Consider the following 16,323-nt stretch of genomic DNA (forward strand, 5'->3'; position numbering starts at 1 on the left):
TTCATTACCGAGAAGACAATTTGATGAATTATTTCTCAAATTGACCCAAATGTTAGTGGTAAAATTGCTCTTGGCTGTCAACGTTGGGGGTAAAATTACAATATTTTAGATGTTAAAGGTAAAATTGTTCATCACTGTAAACGTTAGAAGTATTTTTGCACCTTATCCCTGAGTTTTTTCTAGGTTTAAATTTCAATTAAATCTCTAATCTATATTCTAATTAGATCTTTAATCTAAAATTATCAATTAGAATCTCAATCTATATACATTGAAAGTTAATTACATTCCTAAGCTTTCAATGTATGTTTAAACTGCCAATGGGATCCCTCACTTAATTGGAATAAAATTTTAGATTCGTTTTTTATATATATTTTTTAGTTCGATTTTATTATTATTATTATTATTTCATTTTTGGTTATTTTATATTTCTAGCTAGGTTTTGATTATTCTTTTGTAATATTTTTGGTTTCCATTTCAATTATCAATTTAGTTTTAGTCAAAAAAATTCCGCTAAACCTAACTGAAATAAACATCTATACTATTATATAAAGATGAATCACTTGAGGAACAGTGTAAATCCAATTGATTCAACACAGTGTTTTTTTTTCAATTTTTCCAATTTAACCCCTCATTCCTTCTATTTCTGCCTTAAATGATGTCCTTTTAAGTAATTTCGATCATCCCTTACATTCAATTTCAGCTTTCCTCCCACTGCATTGCAAAACGACCCCGTTCAATATGGGCAATTCAGTAATTTCAATCTCCAACTTTAGGGTTTGATTACTACCTCCTCATTCTTCCTTATCTCATTCTGCCCCTTCGTGATAGATCTGTCCCTCCCTCTAGATTCCATCTTCTTTCTTCTTTAGTTTGAGATTTCTGGAACTCCTTCCTCTACCCATCGCAATTCCTTCTTCCCAAATGCCTTTCCGTTCAAGAGATGAGAAATGGAAAATAAAGACGAACAACAATTTCCCTAGCCGCCGCTGTGGATATTGACGCTGATGATGGCTTAATCCAAGTCTGTGGTTAGTTCGTTTCTCTTTTCCCTTTTCTCTTTTTCTTCATTTTTTATTTCTCTATTTTCTTTTGGTTTATTGATATGTTTGTGTCCAAGGATTGTGAGATCTAGAGTTTCTTATGGTTCTTCCTGTGAGTATTCCGTTCTCCATTCGTAATTTTTCCCTGATCCAGTTTCTTCTTCTGCTTTTTGGGTCTTACTGGTCTGTTTTTATTCCTGGATCTTAAGGCGCAAAGACAAATACGATTGGTTGACGCTTTTCCATGTGGCTGTTGCTTATTCTCCTGGTGAGTATTTCTTCCTTTGTTCACATATTTTCCCCATTCCATTTCTGTCTCCTACTTTTTTGGCTCTTACTGATCTATTTGTGTTCATGGGGCAATCATATTTTCTTTTCCAGATTTAAAGCAATTTTTGGAACATCATGTCTTGGCGAGGTAAATCTGGCGTGTATTTATTCTCAAGTACACATGGATTTTTTATGGCTGATGTTCTGGAAGCTCTTCCCAAGGTGATCTTATTATTCCTTTGTTTCGTATTTATGATGCCTTTAGTTGCTTTTATTTTATTTTTTATTTTGCTGTCTATCAATCCTAATTTCTATATTTTGATCAGCTTGAATTAATTATCTGTGGTAATTACTAACTAATACTTGATTCAATATGCTTTCATGTTTTTCAGAAGTGGAACTAAAAAATAAGTCATGGTACACCAGGACTAAGGCTCTGTTCTTTATCGCTGAAAAAAACTGAACTGAACTGAACTGAACTGAATACTGCTGAATATTGAACTAAATTTAACTGAATACTACTGAATACTGAACTTAACTGAATGCTACTGAACTTAACTGAATGCTACCGAACTTAACCGAACTTAACAATAATGATGATATTAGACTTTAAAATAATTTTCATGATAATATTGGACATTAATGAACTTATAATAATAATAATGGTTCTAATAAATTTAATAATATCAATAATAAATAAATATATTATTAAAGATAAAACTAAATTGAATATCCAATAAAAGCCCAGGATGATAAAATCTTGGCTCGATAAAAGCCTATGAAATTAAATAAAAATAAGTCTAATTTAAATTAAAAATACAAATTACATACAAACACAAATTTATATATAATTTAAAGCCTATGAAATTAAATACAAATCTTCATATGAATACAAACTCTTAACTTTTTATTTTAATTAAGGGTTAAAGTGAAAAAATAACGTTTTGGGTCAGAAGTAATTTTACCTTTAACGTCTAAAATGGTGGAATTTTATCTTTTTTTAGTGAAAATTGGGGAAGAGCAGAGAAAGCTACGGACATTCCAGCTAGGCTGGCACCCCCGAAGACAGGCTCCGCAGACCCGAACTATATAAATAAAGGAAAATTTTACAAGGAGAGGAGCGAAAAATAAAGAATAAAGAATAAAAAATTGGAAAACTAATCTGCTCTAAGAAAGTCTAAAGTTTGCAACATTACAGATGTCCTGTAAAATGAAAGAGTGACAGAACGAGGGGGCACAGTTCCACCAAGTGATACCCGAAGCGGTGACCCCATGCCGAGCTAGGAGGTCTGCTGCCTTGTTCCCTTCCCGGAATATATGAGTGATGTTGATTTCCATTGTAGAACACTGGTATAAGCATTTTAACCAAGTTTGTCTGACGCTCCAGGGCACCATAGAAAATCTATTTTTTTAGCAAATTGACCACGAAGGTAGCATCTGATTCGATCCAAAGTTTATGCCAGCCTTTTTCCCATGCGATGTCAACCGCGAAACTCACCGCCAGAAGCTCTGCTGTGTGTGCGTGTCCGGAAGCTATTGGAAAAGCGAAGCAACCCCTTGCGAAGCCTCTAGTATTTCGGAAAATACCTCCAGCCCCTGCCGATCCGGGGGAGCCGATGGCTGAACCATCAGTGTTTACCTTTAACCAGTCCCGAGGGGGGCTTGTCCATCTGATGCTGATTATGTTTAGCGCCGGCGGCGGTTTCGGCACAATAAGCAGCGATTGAAGGATCCTCCTGTCATAGTGACTGCTGCAGCAGCCCCTGGCAAGAGGGCTCGTCTCCTTTGTACAGGCGCACAACAAAATAAGGGATCTTTGGATTGAAGGGAGTTCGCTCTCGAAAATGCATTTGTTTCGTTGTCTCCAAATGAGCCAAATGCAAGTGACTGTTGCCGCCTGCCAAATTGACTGAACCTGCTTTCCAAATCGGAAGTTCATTAGACGAACAAGAAAGCCGTGGAAGTTACCTGTTAGGGAGATCATGACACCGAAAGTTTGACCAAGGAACTGCCACAGCTCCGCAGAGAAGTCGCAGGAGATGAACAGGTGGTCCGAAGTTTCCATAAAACAATTGCAGAGGGAGCAACGGGATGCCAGGCTAAAACCACGAACCTGAAGTGCCTCGAGGGTGGCCATCCGGTTATGCAGCAACTTCCAAGTGGTAACCGAGCTGGATGGAGGAATATTTCGCCCCCAAATAAAGCGATTCCAAATGACTTCCGGGTTATCATTATCAAGGCTGGCATAGAGTTGACGGACCGAGAACTGGCCCTTGGTGTCGGGTTCCCAGATGCAAACATCTTTATCATTCCAACCTCGGTGAATTTCCTGGATTCTCGCCTGAACCTGAGTCGGGAGGCCGTCAATATTAGTCCACTCGTTTCCCACTAAATACTCCTCCATCCTAGCAGTTTTTGCTCGCTGCTCAGTGATAGACAAACCAATTTGATCCGCCACCGTCGGGGAGATCCATCGGTCGGTCCAGAATTTTATCTCCGAATTTTGACCAATCCACCAAAGTGCCTGAGATCGAAGCCGCGTGAAAACCTCGCGGCAGGAGGACCATATTGATGATCTGCTTAACTGAAATTTAGGAAGACCCGTAGGTGACAAGAACCTTTTCCTAATTATTTCCGTTACAAACGAACTCCCTTAGATCAGATCCCAACCGAGCTTCCCGATCAGCGCCGTATTAAATTTCCGAATATCTTTGATCCCAAGGCCACCGGCAGAGATGGGTTTGCAGCATATATTCCAGGCGACGGCTATCAATTTTCGAGTTTCCGTGCAGTCAGTCCAAAGGAAATTCCGAATCTGTCTCGTGATGCGGGTAATGAGCTTTGAGGGCCATTTATAGGTCGTGAACGCATGAACAAGTGTGCCCGTGAAGGCCGATTTGATCAACGTCAATCGACCCGCGAAGGAGAGCGATGTGCCCTTCCAACGGCTGAACTGCGCGAGAAAACGATCTGTAATCCCTGAGAGATCCCCGGATTTAGGCGCGCCAATGAACATAGGAACCCCCAAGTATGTGAACGGGAGCTGGTCCATTCTTATTCCAAGCACTGAAGCAAGCCTAGTGCGTCTGACGTGCGAAACACCGGCACCAAAGAACACGGAGGATTTGTCCCAATTGACCACTTGCCCCGATAACCTACCATAGAGAGAGAAAACTGTTTTGATGCATTGCATGTTTTTTTATTGAGGCCCTTCTGAACAAAATCATATTGTTCGCATATAAGAGATGGGACGGCAGCGAAACCTGCCGGGTATAGCTCAATGGCGTGAATGCGCCGGAAGCTTCAAGCTTGTTCAGCCATCTGCTGAAGAAATCTTCAGCAAGCCCAAAAAATATCGGTGATAAGGGATCGCCCTGTCTCACTCCCCTCGAACAACCGAAGTATCCCCTAGCCGCTCCTCCCACCAGAACCGATAATTTAGCGGAAGAGAGGGTGTTTAAGACCCAATCTCTGAACTTTAGCGAGAACCCGAATGCCTCCAAAAATGCAAGCAAAAAGTTCCAATCAAGGGTGTCGAATGCCTTCCTGATATCGATTTTGATAGCCATGTTTCCTCCAAAACTATTTTTATCCAGAGAGTTTATCCCTTCTGAAGCCGCTGAGATACAGTGATGGATGCTCCGGCCTTTGATAAACCCAAATTGATTGGGGGAGATGATTCTGGCGGCAATGATTGTTAGGCGGTCGGCGAGAATTTTTGTTATAATCTTATAGCAGAAATTTCCCAGCACAATCGGACGAAAACAATCGATTCTGTTTGCACCCTGAACCTTTGGAAGAAGAGCAATTAAATTCGAGTTCATACCAGGGAGAATGAATCCGTTTCTGAAAAAGTCCTGAACCATGTTACACACATCTGAGCCAATAATCTCCCAATACGCCTGGTAGAAGGCACCACTGAAGCCGTCAGGGCCCGGAGCACTGTCCCTGTCCATTTCAAAAACCATTTTCTTTATTAAATCACAGGATGGAGGAGAGGTCAGACTGCCATTTTCCTCATCAGTGACGCAGCGCGGGATCGTGGAGGCGACGTCAAGGAAGTTAGAAGCCGCAGAAGAGCATCTGAACAGGTCGGCGTAGTAGTCAACAATAAAATGGTGGAATTTTATCCCTAACATTGATAAATTGGATAAATTTGAGAAATAATTCATAATATGGATGCAATTCCTAATTTTTAAACATGGATGCATACTTTAGTTTTTTTTTTATTAAACCATATATACTTTAATAAACTATCATTTCTTGACTTTTATCTAATTTATAGATAATGATAAACTATAAATAATAATAATAAATAATGATAAATTATAGATAAATAATAATAATAATTATAATAAATTATATATAAATAATGATAATATAATAAATAATGATAAATTATTGAATACTGAAACTGAATGCTGAAACTGGATGCTAAAACTGAATGCTGAACTGAACTGAACTGAACTGAACTGAATTGAATTGAATTGAACTGAATTGAACTGAATTGAACTGAATTGAACTGAACTGAACTGAACTGAACTGAATTGAACTGAACTGATTGTTACTGAAATTAAGTGATAAAGAGCAGGGCCTAACATTATCATCATCAGAATTGTCAAAAGTGAATCATATGTAGATATTAAGGTACAGATAATTCCGAGCCTTAGTATCTTTCATATATTTCATTTAATTGAGGATCTAGGACAAGTTGAGTACATTTTGAAGATACAAAATAAGTCATGGCACACCAGTATTGATATTATCATCATTAGAATTGTCAAAAGTGAATAAGGTACCAAAATAGGCTTATTGTTTTTGGGGAAATATCAATTTAGGCTTCATGTACAGAATAGAACCAATATAGGCTTAACCTTAAAAAAAGGTACCAATTTAGGCCTCGATAACGGAATGAGACACGTTATTGATGTTACTCCGTTAAGTTCTGTCAATTGTACATGGAGGGAGAAATTAGAACTTAATGGAGTAACAGAAATGACGTGTCCAATCCGTTATCGATGCCAAAATTGATACATTTTTTAAGCGTTAAGCCTATATTGGTGCTATTTTGTACGTGGAGCCTAAATTGATACTTCCCCAAAAACCATAGGCCTATTTTGGTACCTTATCCCTATTTCATTTAAGTGAGGATCTAGGATAAGTTGAGTACATTTTGACTGAGAAAACTGGAACTCTGGTAGAGAATAAGATGGTGTTTAGAAGATTTGTATCAATGGGAATGCCTTGAAAGATTTGCTCTCCTCCTATCGCTTACATCGACATGCTCTTTCTCTTACTCAGGACTAACTTTTTCTTTATTAGTCATTCAAATATTGTTATGTGTTTTCTGTGCTACATTTTGTTTTATTAATAACAGTTGTCAACACATATAATGTACAAGTCATTAAAATCATAATACCATCTTCTTTTTAATGGCAGACATTCCTTAGTAGAAAGGAATATAGGTGACGGTTGCCTTATGATTTTGTGTGCTTTTTAATGGAGATTATACGAGAAAAAAGATGAGAATGCGTTATAGATTAATTAATTATTATATCTTCTAAATTTCTTAATTCTTATATGGGCCAATTTTTGGTGCATTTGGTCTCATTGAGGTTTGCACAATAGGATTATAAGGTATGAAAGGAACACTGATGGATACAAAAAGAAGTTGGTGGAAGACTTAAAGGAAGAAATTGAGAATTGTGTAGTAAATTCTAATTCTAATTTTGAGTTTATAAAGACAAAGTATAAGATAGAATCATATTTAACAGGATAAAAAAACTAAACAATTGGTAAGAAAAGCCGTCAATAGAGTAAAAAATGTTTTAACAGTAAATGCCACAGGTGAGCTATAAGAGCAATGATGGATGGTTGGAAAATAATTCTTTTTTTCTATGCTTTCTTATTTTCAATTATTGTTTTTTTTTCGTAAAAGTGCCTTCCTATTTTGCTGCCTTATGATTAATGATTTGTTTTTGGTTTTATAAAGATTAGATGTGCTATTTTATTGTTAGGATTACCATATGATTATTTTTATTTATATATGAAATTGTTTAGGAGTTTTTTCACTGTTATGCAGGAGGAATACACCATTCTATAGCAAGGACTGCAAGCAAGAACTAATAGAGATAGTGAGTACTCTACCAAGAAAAATACCTGGAAAGCATCTTCGTCTTCTTCTACTAGATCTTTCAGGAATCCCCATATGAATTAGACTTTTCTTCTACTAGATCTTTCAGGAATTCCCATATAAATTAGACTTTTCTTCTACTAGATCTTTCAGGAATTCCTATACGAATTAGACTTCTAATAAACTGTACATAAGACACAGACATGAAGTAAGAATATATATCTCTGTAGATTCTTCAAGAGACTATTTTTGTAATATATATATAAATTATTACCAATGTTATTGTTTAATCTATGTTGTGATGTTGGTTGTTTAATCTGCTACATGAACATGGATGAATGTATTTGTGTCATTTTTTCAACCAATCAGCCATCATTTTATTGTTAAAAAAATACATATATTTATAGTAATGGAAAGAAGTGAAGTACTATAACAATTTTCTGCCACTGGCTCTTACAATTCCAATTAAAACTTATAATAAGCTTTGTTTCTGACGTTGGTATTGTGTTTTTTTATTTTTTTTAAACTATATTTTTATTATTTTGGAAATCTAACAATGAGTGAAAAAAATTAGGAAGATTATGATTTTAAAAGTCTAATAAAAGAAAAAGTTCTGAGGCATGAGGATTTGTAAAGGGCCCTACAAGCAAGTAAAGCTAATTATTCCATTTTCTTTTACCTTCAAAATAATATCAAAACTTGACTTGGAATTATTATAATTTGATCTTCACGGGCATGTGGAGTTTGATCTTGCTTTTTGTATTTATCATATGGTTAAACTTATGCCTACAGAAAAATGGTTTCTAATTTATTTTGCTGTACTACAAATTAGGGTTTTATTTGCATTAGTTCAGTTTCTTGATCCATATTCATTTGATCTTATTTTATGACTAATTGCAAGAGATGCTCTTCGGATTTTGGAAATTCAAAGAATAGTTACTTTTTTTTTTTACTGTTATTGTTTTACCCTTGCTTTAGTTTGGGTTTTAATACTAGCTTCTTTTTCTATTTCAAGAGACCAATTAATAGCTTTATATAAACATGGATTGCTACAGGTTATGAGTTAAGAAATAATTTTGTTTTAAATGGAAGAAAATAATGTGCAGTTAGATGGAGCAGGTTTGGTATTTTGTTAGAAGCTAGCTATGTTGTATTGTTTCGGTTTCAGATATCTAATATTTAAAAAATTAAATGTCCCGAAGCGTAGCGAGGGTTTTATCCCTAGTTATATATAAATATATAACAGAAATATTATTGATAACAACCCGAATTATTCCTTATAAAAGTGGAATTAATGATAATTAATGCATGGTTAATGCATGGGTGAATATGCAAATAATGAAGAAAAATGAAGGAGTCTCTAGCATTATGCCAGGCCGCGTGGACCATGACGAGACACGCCATAGCAAGATAAGCCCAATGAGAGCAAGTAATGGAGACCCGCCATAGTTCTCAAGGAGAGCATACATACGTCTCGACGGTTCTAAAGAATACCAAAAGACGCACTTATAACCATCCATGAAGGAAATAAATACAATTAAATGACAATTAATAGCCATCAATAAAGAAATCAGTATCCGCCAGGTGAATATAAGGAGGTTTCTTGAGACAGATCCATCTAAAGGTCTCTAAACCATTATCAAGGAGAAACCTCCGATATTGATGATACTAATAAATCCATTAATACTTAAATCATCAAGTATAACTAAAGTAACATCAAAACCCACATTCAATGACAATAAAGGAGATTAATGCGATTGTTACAGAATTATATATAAATACCCCAACTTCCTGGGATCAAAAGGTACACATTATTCTAACTCTACTTTTGTGATTACAGCTCTCAAGAATATTACTGACTTAGGCATTGGAGTGTCCCCCGGCCGATCCCAACGGCGCTTCACAGAGAAGTGTTCCGATCAATGACTTTTTCACAAGTTATCAATTATGGTCTAGTGTATTAATTTTAGTTCAATGTAATCAGTTTTTTTACTAAAACTGGAGACTAATGAAACCTACAATATCTCCAAAAAATAATTATCAAAACCAAATTAAAAATATAAAATAATTGAATCAAATTTTATTTTAATTATAGAAGAGATTTAATTGACAGTTTCAACTTATATTATATTAGAGATTAGACCTCGCCATGGGCCGATGAGCTCGCCCGCCCGGTCCGAGCCCAGACCCATTTAGCCGGGCCTGGACACATAAAATTAGTGTCAGGTCCGGTCCGGTCCAAGCCCGTTTAAGCCCGCCTAGTAAATGGGCGGACCTGGGCTATGTAAATACCCGGCGGGCCTGACCCGACTCGGCCCGTTATATATATATATATATTTATAAATTTGATTATATAAATTAAATGAGTCCATAGAAACCCTACATATATAAATTTATAAATAATTAAATAAGTAATCAGTATTTACAATTTACAATTAGTTTTCTAAGACTTATTAACTATTATGTTTATTATTTTTTATTAAAAAAGTTAATATTTTATTTTAATTGATTTTTTAAAATTTAGATATGGGCTTGGGCGGGCGGGCTTGGGATTCTTTTTTTAGGCGCAAGCCCGCCCGAGCCCAAGCCCGAGCCCGACTGTATTAGTGTGGGCTTGGACTGGGCTTGAGCTTATCAGATTTAATCACAAGCCCGACAGGCTCGGTCCGAGCCCGACCCCGACCCAGCTCGGCCCATACCGAGGTCTACTAGAGATATTAGAAGTTTAGTGACTTAATTGACTTTCAAAATATAAAATATAAATTGAAGCCTTGATTGATGATTTTAAAAGAATAAAACCTAACTATTGGCTTTCTTTCAACTACTAACCTTTCCTAAGGCTTCGCTATTATAATTTATACAAACTTAAAGAGGCTTTCTAATTAGTTTATCATATGATGTTAGTGGCCATGTTTTTTCTTGCTTAACTGTCATTGAACAGACACAACTGAGACACATATAGATTTACAGTGGCAAAGTCAGGAATTCGGATTTGGGGGCTATTTTAAACCATGTTGTTGAGGATAAATTTTTAAAGTCTCCAATACGTTAAAACAGTAAAAATCTTATCATTTTTTAGAAATTAATATTGAACTAATAGAAAATTAAATATATTTACTCTATTTTTTAATCATAAAAGACGTAATAAAAATGAATTCAAAAGTGTTATCAAATTAATAATGATAACATGTTTTTACAAGGGTATTGCTATATACCGCAAAAGTTATACTTTCCACCGCACTCTTTTGACATTTATGCCCTCCTCACAATTTCAAACCAATAACCAAAAACTCTCAAATCCTCTTTAGCTTCTGAAGCTTTTCATAAAACCCGACCTAAAACGACATACCGCCAAAGAAAGAAAGGGGAAAAGGCTTAATGAATCTTCCGATAAGTTTTTTTAAAAAAAAAATATGTCCGAAATCACGGGTTCCGCCTTCGAAATCGGAGGCGGAACCCGTTTTTTTTTTTTGCCTGAACGGAACTCCGACGCCGTTGCCACCACGTGCGGAACGGACAGTCCGTTCCGCCCGTGGTGGCAACGGCGTCGGCCATACTTTCCACAGTATGGCGCACCCGTTCCACCGTAAGGTTCGAAATCATGGTCTTCGGGAATACTCGGATCCATTTTCGTCAAATTCGGGTTTTTAGGCTTGGGAGAGAAAGAGAAAAAAAAATTTGAGTTTTTAAAAAACATAAAATGAGAAGGGCATAAATGTCAAAAGAGTGCGGTGGATGAAAAAAAAATTGCGGTATATAGCAGCTCACTTTTACAATTATTGAAAAATAAAGTTAAAATAAATAAAAACTTTTAAAAGAAAATGAGATTGGAGGGATTTGAACATAAACCTCTCAAATAAAAGCATGCATTCTTAACTATCTCATCTAGCTTTAAACATTGAAATAAAGCTACATGGAATCAATATATACTAATTTCAGGGGAGCTACATGGGACAAATCGACAAATACTCAAGGACAGAGCCGGTGGCCGGGGAGGCTCGGGCCCCCGAGCCCTAGGCTGGCTCCGCCCTTGTAGATTTATATTATTTACTCTTTTGTTCAGGTGAAGGACAAACACAACTGAGGCTAGATTTTGTATATTTGTTTCATATCTTTGCTCTAAATTAACCGAGTCTAGGTTGCTCATTTTCATACTCATGTTTGCATTTTCACTTCAAAAGGGAGAGTTTTAGGTGTTTGACTCCTGTTTGCTTTTTACACATGAAAAACATAATTAGGTATTTGGTTAGATTGTTTGCCTTTACAAAAGCAGAGAATCTCTGCTTTTTGGAAAAATAGCATTTTGTAACAGTAAACAGCAAACCGTAACAGCAAATAGCAAAAACAAACAACAAAATGTAACAGCAAACAACAAACAACAAACAACAACAGCAAACAGTATACATATGGAGTTTTATATGCAATTTGAAACTAGTCTTAAACAATGGCATTTGGTCATGTTATTTTCCGACTACACCTTTGTTTCTAGTTCGCAATATATTAATTTTGTATAATTAAAAAAAATTGAATCATTTACGTTGGTCCTTAAAGGGACTCGAAGTAAATAGTTCAACTATTTGCGTCGGCCATTAAAAAAGGACGATGCAACTGTTTCACCTATTTGAGTTGCACTATGTAAAAGGCCGATGTAAATGGGTAAACCATTTGGGTCGAGTTTTTTCAAAAACCCATGCAAATGCTTCAACTATTTGCTTCATACTTTTTAAATGGTCAATGCAAATGGTCGAATCATTTGGACCGAGCCTCTTTAAGAGCCGACACAAATGGTAGATTCATTTGCTTCGGCCAGTGACACGACCCTTTTGAGTCTAGGGTTTTTGTATCGCCCAGTAGTCGGCGCAAATGCTTCGAAACGATCAATGCAAATGATTTTTTATCTACTAGTCACACGTTTTTTTTGTTGGATTTCAAGCGTATACAATTACATGCTAAATTGTCAGGATTTGAACGTTGTGTTGAGCAAAAAGAGTTATGAAGATTTAAACTTTCAAGCACTTAATTTCATAAGCTCTGATGCAATGCCAAGAACTCATTGACCTAAGTAAATTGATAGGAAGTTCAGGAATCACTTTTATTATTGTATCTTAAATAAAGAAAGAAACAACACATATCTATAACTAGAAGAATAAATTACAGTTCATAATTAATACTTTCTGGTTGGACAAGAATTACATGAAACAAAGTGAAGAAGCAGCCATTTCTACTTAGATTGGAATGATTTGAAATAAGCCAAAACTCCAACAAATGGTGCATTGATGTATGTGGTAGGTTCAGCTTGAGTAGCATCATTGCGACTATCAACATACTGATCATTCTTATCAGGTCCTCCAACAATAGCACCATCTAAGACATTTGAATTAGGATTGTTGCTCTCAAAGTATGGTGTTCCATCATGACATCCAATATGCTTAGGATGATTTTCAATGGAGGGTAAGGTAGAGCCCCGGTGGTGAATCTTTTTAGGATAATTGTTACTATATCCCACCATATATGACATTCCCAATGGATTCTTTCCCAATATGTAGTCCACCTGTATATTTCAATACGATTTATAGAGATAATCCGACTAGTATGGTATAATTATTATTTTTATGATATATAATTACGTAAAATATATAGATCAGGTTACGAGACAAGTACCTGAGATTTGGCAAGACTGACAAGTCTAGACGGTGGAGCAACTATATTACCACAGTTAACAGATCTATGAGCTTGGTCTAAGTAGCGAGAGTAAACAATAAGAAGAAATGATAAAGCGGTTGCATGTTGCAGGTTGCTTCCTCCAGGTTTGAATAGAAGCCCACCTACACAAACATTTAGTCACATCATAAAAATAATAAGAGAAAAGCCTAATACACAAATAACCATAAACTTATTCAAATGTTGTAATTACTCTCTCTCCCCACCACCCAACTTTCAATTGTAACAACTTATCCCCTCAAATTTGTCCAATTGTCAGTAAATTAGAAATCCTCCATTCATCTTCTTGTTCTTCTTTTTGTTATTCTTATTCGTTTTTTTAGTGTTTTCTTGATTCAAAGTTTTGGGATATTATGGGGTGAAAAAGTGTTTATGCGGAGAAATAGCTCCATTGAAGATTTCATAGCGTGATACGAATCCGGAAAAACGTTTTTACGGTTGCTACAAGTAGGGAGAAAAAAAAATCTCAATTTGAGGTTATGTTTTACAATTGGACAAGTTTGAGAGGTAAGTTGTTACAATTGAAAGTTGGTGAGGGGCAGTTGCAACATTCGGACAAGTTCAGAGTGTTATTTGTGATTAAGAAGAAGGAATACAAGATTGAGAAATTTTATTATACGCTTGATGCACCACGTGTCATCTGTATATATTGAGCTAATACTTTGATACCACGTGTACACATATATTTAACAATGGTTTAGCAAAAATTAATTTTGGATAGAGAATGTAGGTAATACCAGGAGAGTATGTAACAGATTTGGTAGGTGAATTGGGTAATATAGAACACACAAACTTGGCTGCATTTGTAATGAATTGATTTTCTGCCAAATTGTTCTTCATTGTCCACTACAACAAAATATTTTTTTTTTGTTAAAATAAAGATTACCAGAAAAAAAATATATAGATTGTATCAGTTTGGTCTAATATCACGTAGATATTATCTGGTTTGATGATTTTAATTACCCCAGAAACAAGTACGTTAATGCCAGCATCTTTTGTATCCCATCCAAATTCTGCAAAATTACCATCCATGTTGTTTATATTAGTTTGAACATAATTCCAATATTTTTGATCATTAGTTGCCTTGTACATCCAAGCTGCTCCCCATACTAATTCATCCTGTAATTAGTAAACATCCACTTATCATTACACAAGTAATTAAGAAAAATTAAACAAGATTAACAAAGTAAATAAGCTATATATGTATACCTTGTAACCACTACAATCACAGTAAAACGGGCACACACCCTCTCCAACACTGGTATTATAAGATCCTTGATACTTATCAGCAAATTCAAAAACCTAACAAAATCAAGGATAGGGTCACATATAAGTACTGATTTTAATGTTGAGATAAGCTAGGTTAAAGTAATTAGTACGTACCTCGGCTGCTCTTTCCAGGAGGGTTTTAGAGTAGGAAGCATCTATGTTCTTGAATGCTAAGGAAGAGGCAGCAAGAGCAGCAGCTATCTCAGCGGAGACTTCTGAGCCAGGATGTGTTTGATTAACAACATAAGTGGTTCTAGCAGTGTCCATGTCTTCAGGTCTTTCCCAGCAATTGTGGTCATTGTATGGTTCACCTATTTGGGCAACCACTGAGCCAGGGATGCTGGTGGACTTAAGTAAATAGTCTGTGCCCCATCTGATTGCATCCATTGCATGGTTTAAATCAGGACCCATAAGTTGCCCAAATTCAATGACACTCCAAGCTAATAGAGTTGTGGTGAATGCCATTGGAAAATTGAATTTGATGTTGTCACCAGCATCATAGTAACCTCCACTTAAATCCATCTAAGAGATCAAACAAAAGGTATTCAAAAACATGAACATTCAAGTTAATATCATCATATCATCTAAAAAAGGTAAGTTGCATTTAGATAGCTTACACCAATATCTGAGCCATCATGAATTGCAGAATCCTTCCTCCAATTCATCCTCTGATTAGAGGGCAATTTACCTGATCTTTGACCTTCAAAGAACAGGATGGATTTGTTTAATGCCACTCCATAATCTTGAGAGCAAACATTCACTACTAAACTCACTAATATTGTCACTCCAAGCACTATTATTCTACCCATTATCACTTTCCTCTGAATTTCTCCTCAGTTAAAAATGGTGAAGGAAATGTGAAGAGCTTTATTACATATCATAGATTTATATAGGTAAGAAGTAATATAAGAATCTATGTGGAGGATTATAGAAATTAAATTGGATTGAGCATATTTGGTAAGTAATCAAGTAGCAATTTGGAGTTATTCAAAAAATGTTGGCAATAAACAGATTATGGGATATCTGAGAATCACAAATTTGTAAATCTTGCATTAATTATGTCAGTTATATATGAATCTGTGAGATACCATACTAATACACAAGTTAGAACTAAGCTTAATTACATTAATTGGAGTGACACATTTGGCACATACGTCAGATGTTGAGATATGCATTTTAATGATTATGCCAATAAAAGGAATAGGGCATATCTCACTATCACAACCTTTCTAGAGGCAGTACTATTTTTTTAACTTTTACTTTCACTGGTCAAACTAATGGAAAAGTTTTAGTCTAATGGGTTGATTGCTCATTCTTTATGTATATATTTAGCTTTGTTTGGGAGTTTGAGGTAACGAAAAGGGAAAAGAAGTGATGAAAAACAAAGTTAAAAATTAACCTTTGTTTGAGAATTTTTAGGATGTAAACGAGGTTTAATGTTTAACTTCGTTTGAGAGTTTAAAAAAACTTTACTCTCAAATTTTTTTAAAAAACTTTACGTTACTCCCGTTAACCCCCAATTTGGAGGTTAGAGGAAGTAAAGATTTAACCCCATTAACCTCCATTTACTCTCAAAAAATAACTCCCAAACAAAGTTAACTTAATATTTAACCTTCCATTACTCCCATTTACTTCCATTAACCTCCTCCCAAACAAGGGCTTAAGTGAAAACCAAACTTTGAAATTTTTTCGTACAAATTCTAACATGAATTACCAACTATAACCCATAGTAAATGAGCACTAGGGATGACAACCGATATAGATGTTGCGGGTACATGATGCTATCGGACCTAATGAGATTATTTGAATCTCTGTGTAAAACAATATGGAATGGGGATGAAATCCAAGTGGGTATTATCTTCTAAGATGTCCAGTACCCGTAATGTATTT

General features: G+C 35.6%; 1 protein-coding gene and 1 long non-coding RNA gene across 2 annotated transcripts; one reads left to right on the forward strand and one right to left on the reverse strand.

Annotated features, from left to right (window-relative positions):
- Positions 1 to 1,242: 1,242 nt before the first annotated feature.
- LOC136220707 (uncharacterized) lies at positions 1,243 to 7,465 on the forward strand. The gene is made up of 3 exons (XR_010684683.1): positions 1,243 to 1,308; positions 1,422 to 1,532; positions 7,393 to 7,465. It is a non-coding gene; the product is annotated as an uncharacterized lncRNA (long non-coding RNA).
- A 5,056-nt stretch (positions 7,466 to 12,521) lies between these two features.
- LOC136226231 (endoglucanase 8-like) lies at positions 12,522 to 15,296 on the reverse strand. Its single transcript, XM_066014624.1, has 7 exons — positions 15,051 to 15,296; positions 14,548 to 14,955; positions 14,374 to 14,466; positions 14,128 to 14,283; positions 13,902 to 14,010; positions 13,105 to 13,268; positions 12,522 to 12,994 (listed from the first exon to the last, which is right to left on the reverse strand). Exons 1-7 carry the CDS (start codon positions 15,240 to 15,242, stop codon positions 12,665 to 12,667), a joined length of 1,452 nt encoding a protein of 483 aa, XP_065870696.1. The 5' UTR covers positions 15,243 to 15,296; the 3' UTR covers positions 12,522 to 12,664.
- Between the last annotated feature and the right edge of the window lie 1,027 nt (positions 15,297 to 16,323).

Source organism: Euphorbia lathyris, chromosome 1 (assembly GCF_963576675.1).
Source record: "Euphorbia lathyris chromosome 1, ddEupLath1.1, whole genome shotgun sequence".
NCBI classification, from domain to species: Eukaryota; Viridiplantae; Streptophyta; class Magnoliopsida; order Malpighiales; family Euphorbiaceae; genus Euphorbia; species Euphorbia lathyris.

Excerpts from the sequence above, each read along its gene's own strand:
- LOC136226231 (XM_066014624.1), bottom strand. The coding sequence starts at position 15,242 with ATGGGTAGAATAATAGTGCTTGGAGTGACAATATTAGTGAGTTTAGTA. Across the intron at positions 14,956-15,050 it reads ATGATGGCTCAGATATTGGT|ATGGATTTAAGTGGAGGTTA; the intron begins GTAAGCTATCTA and ends TTGATCTCTTAG. Across the intron at positions 13,269-13,901 it reads ATCTGTTACATACTCTCCTG|GTGGGCTTCTATTCAAACCT; the intron begins GTATTACCTACA and ends ATGTTTGTGTAG.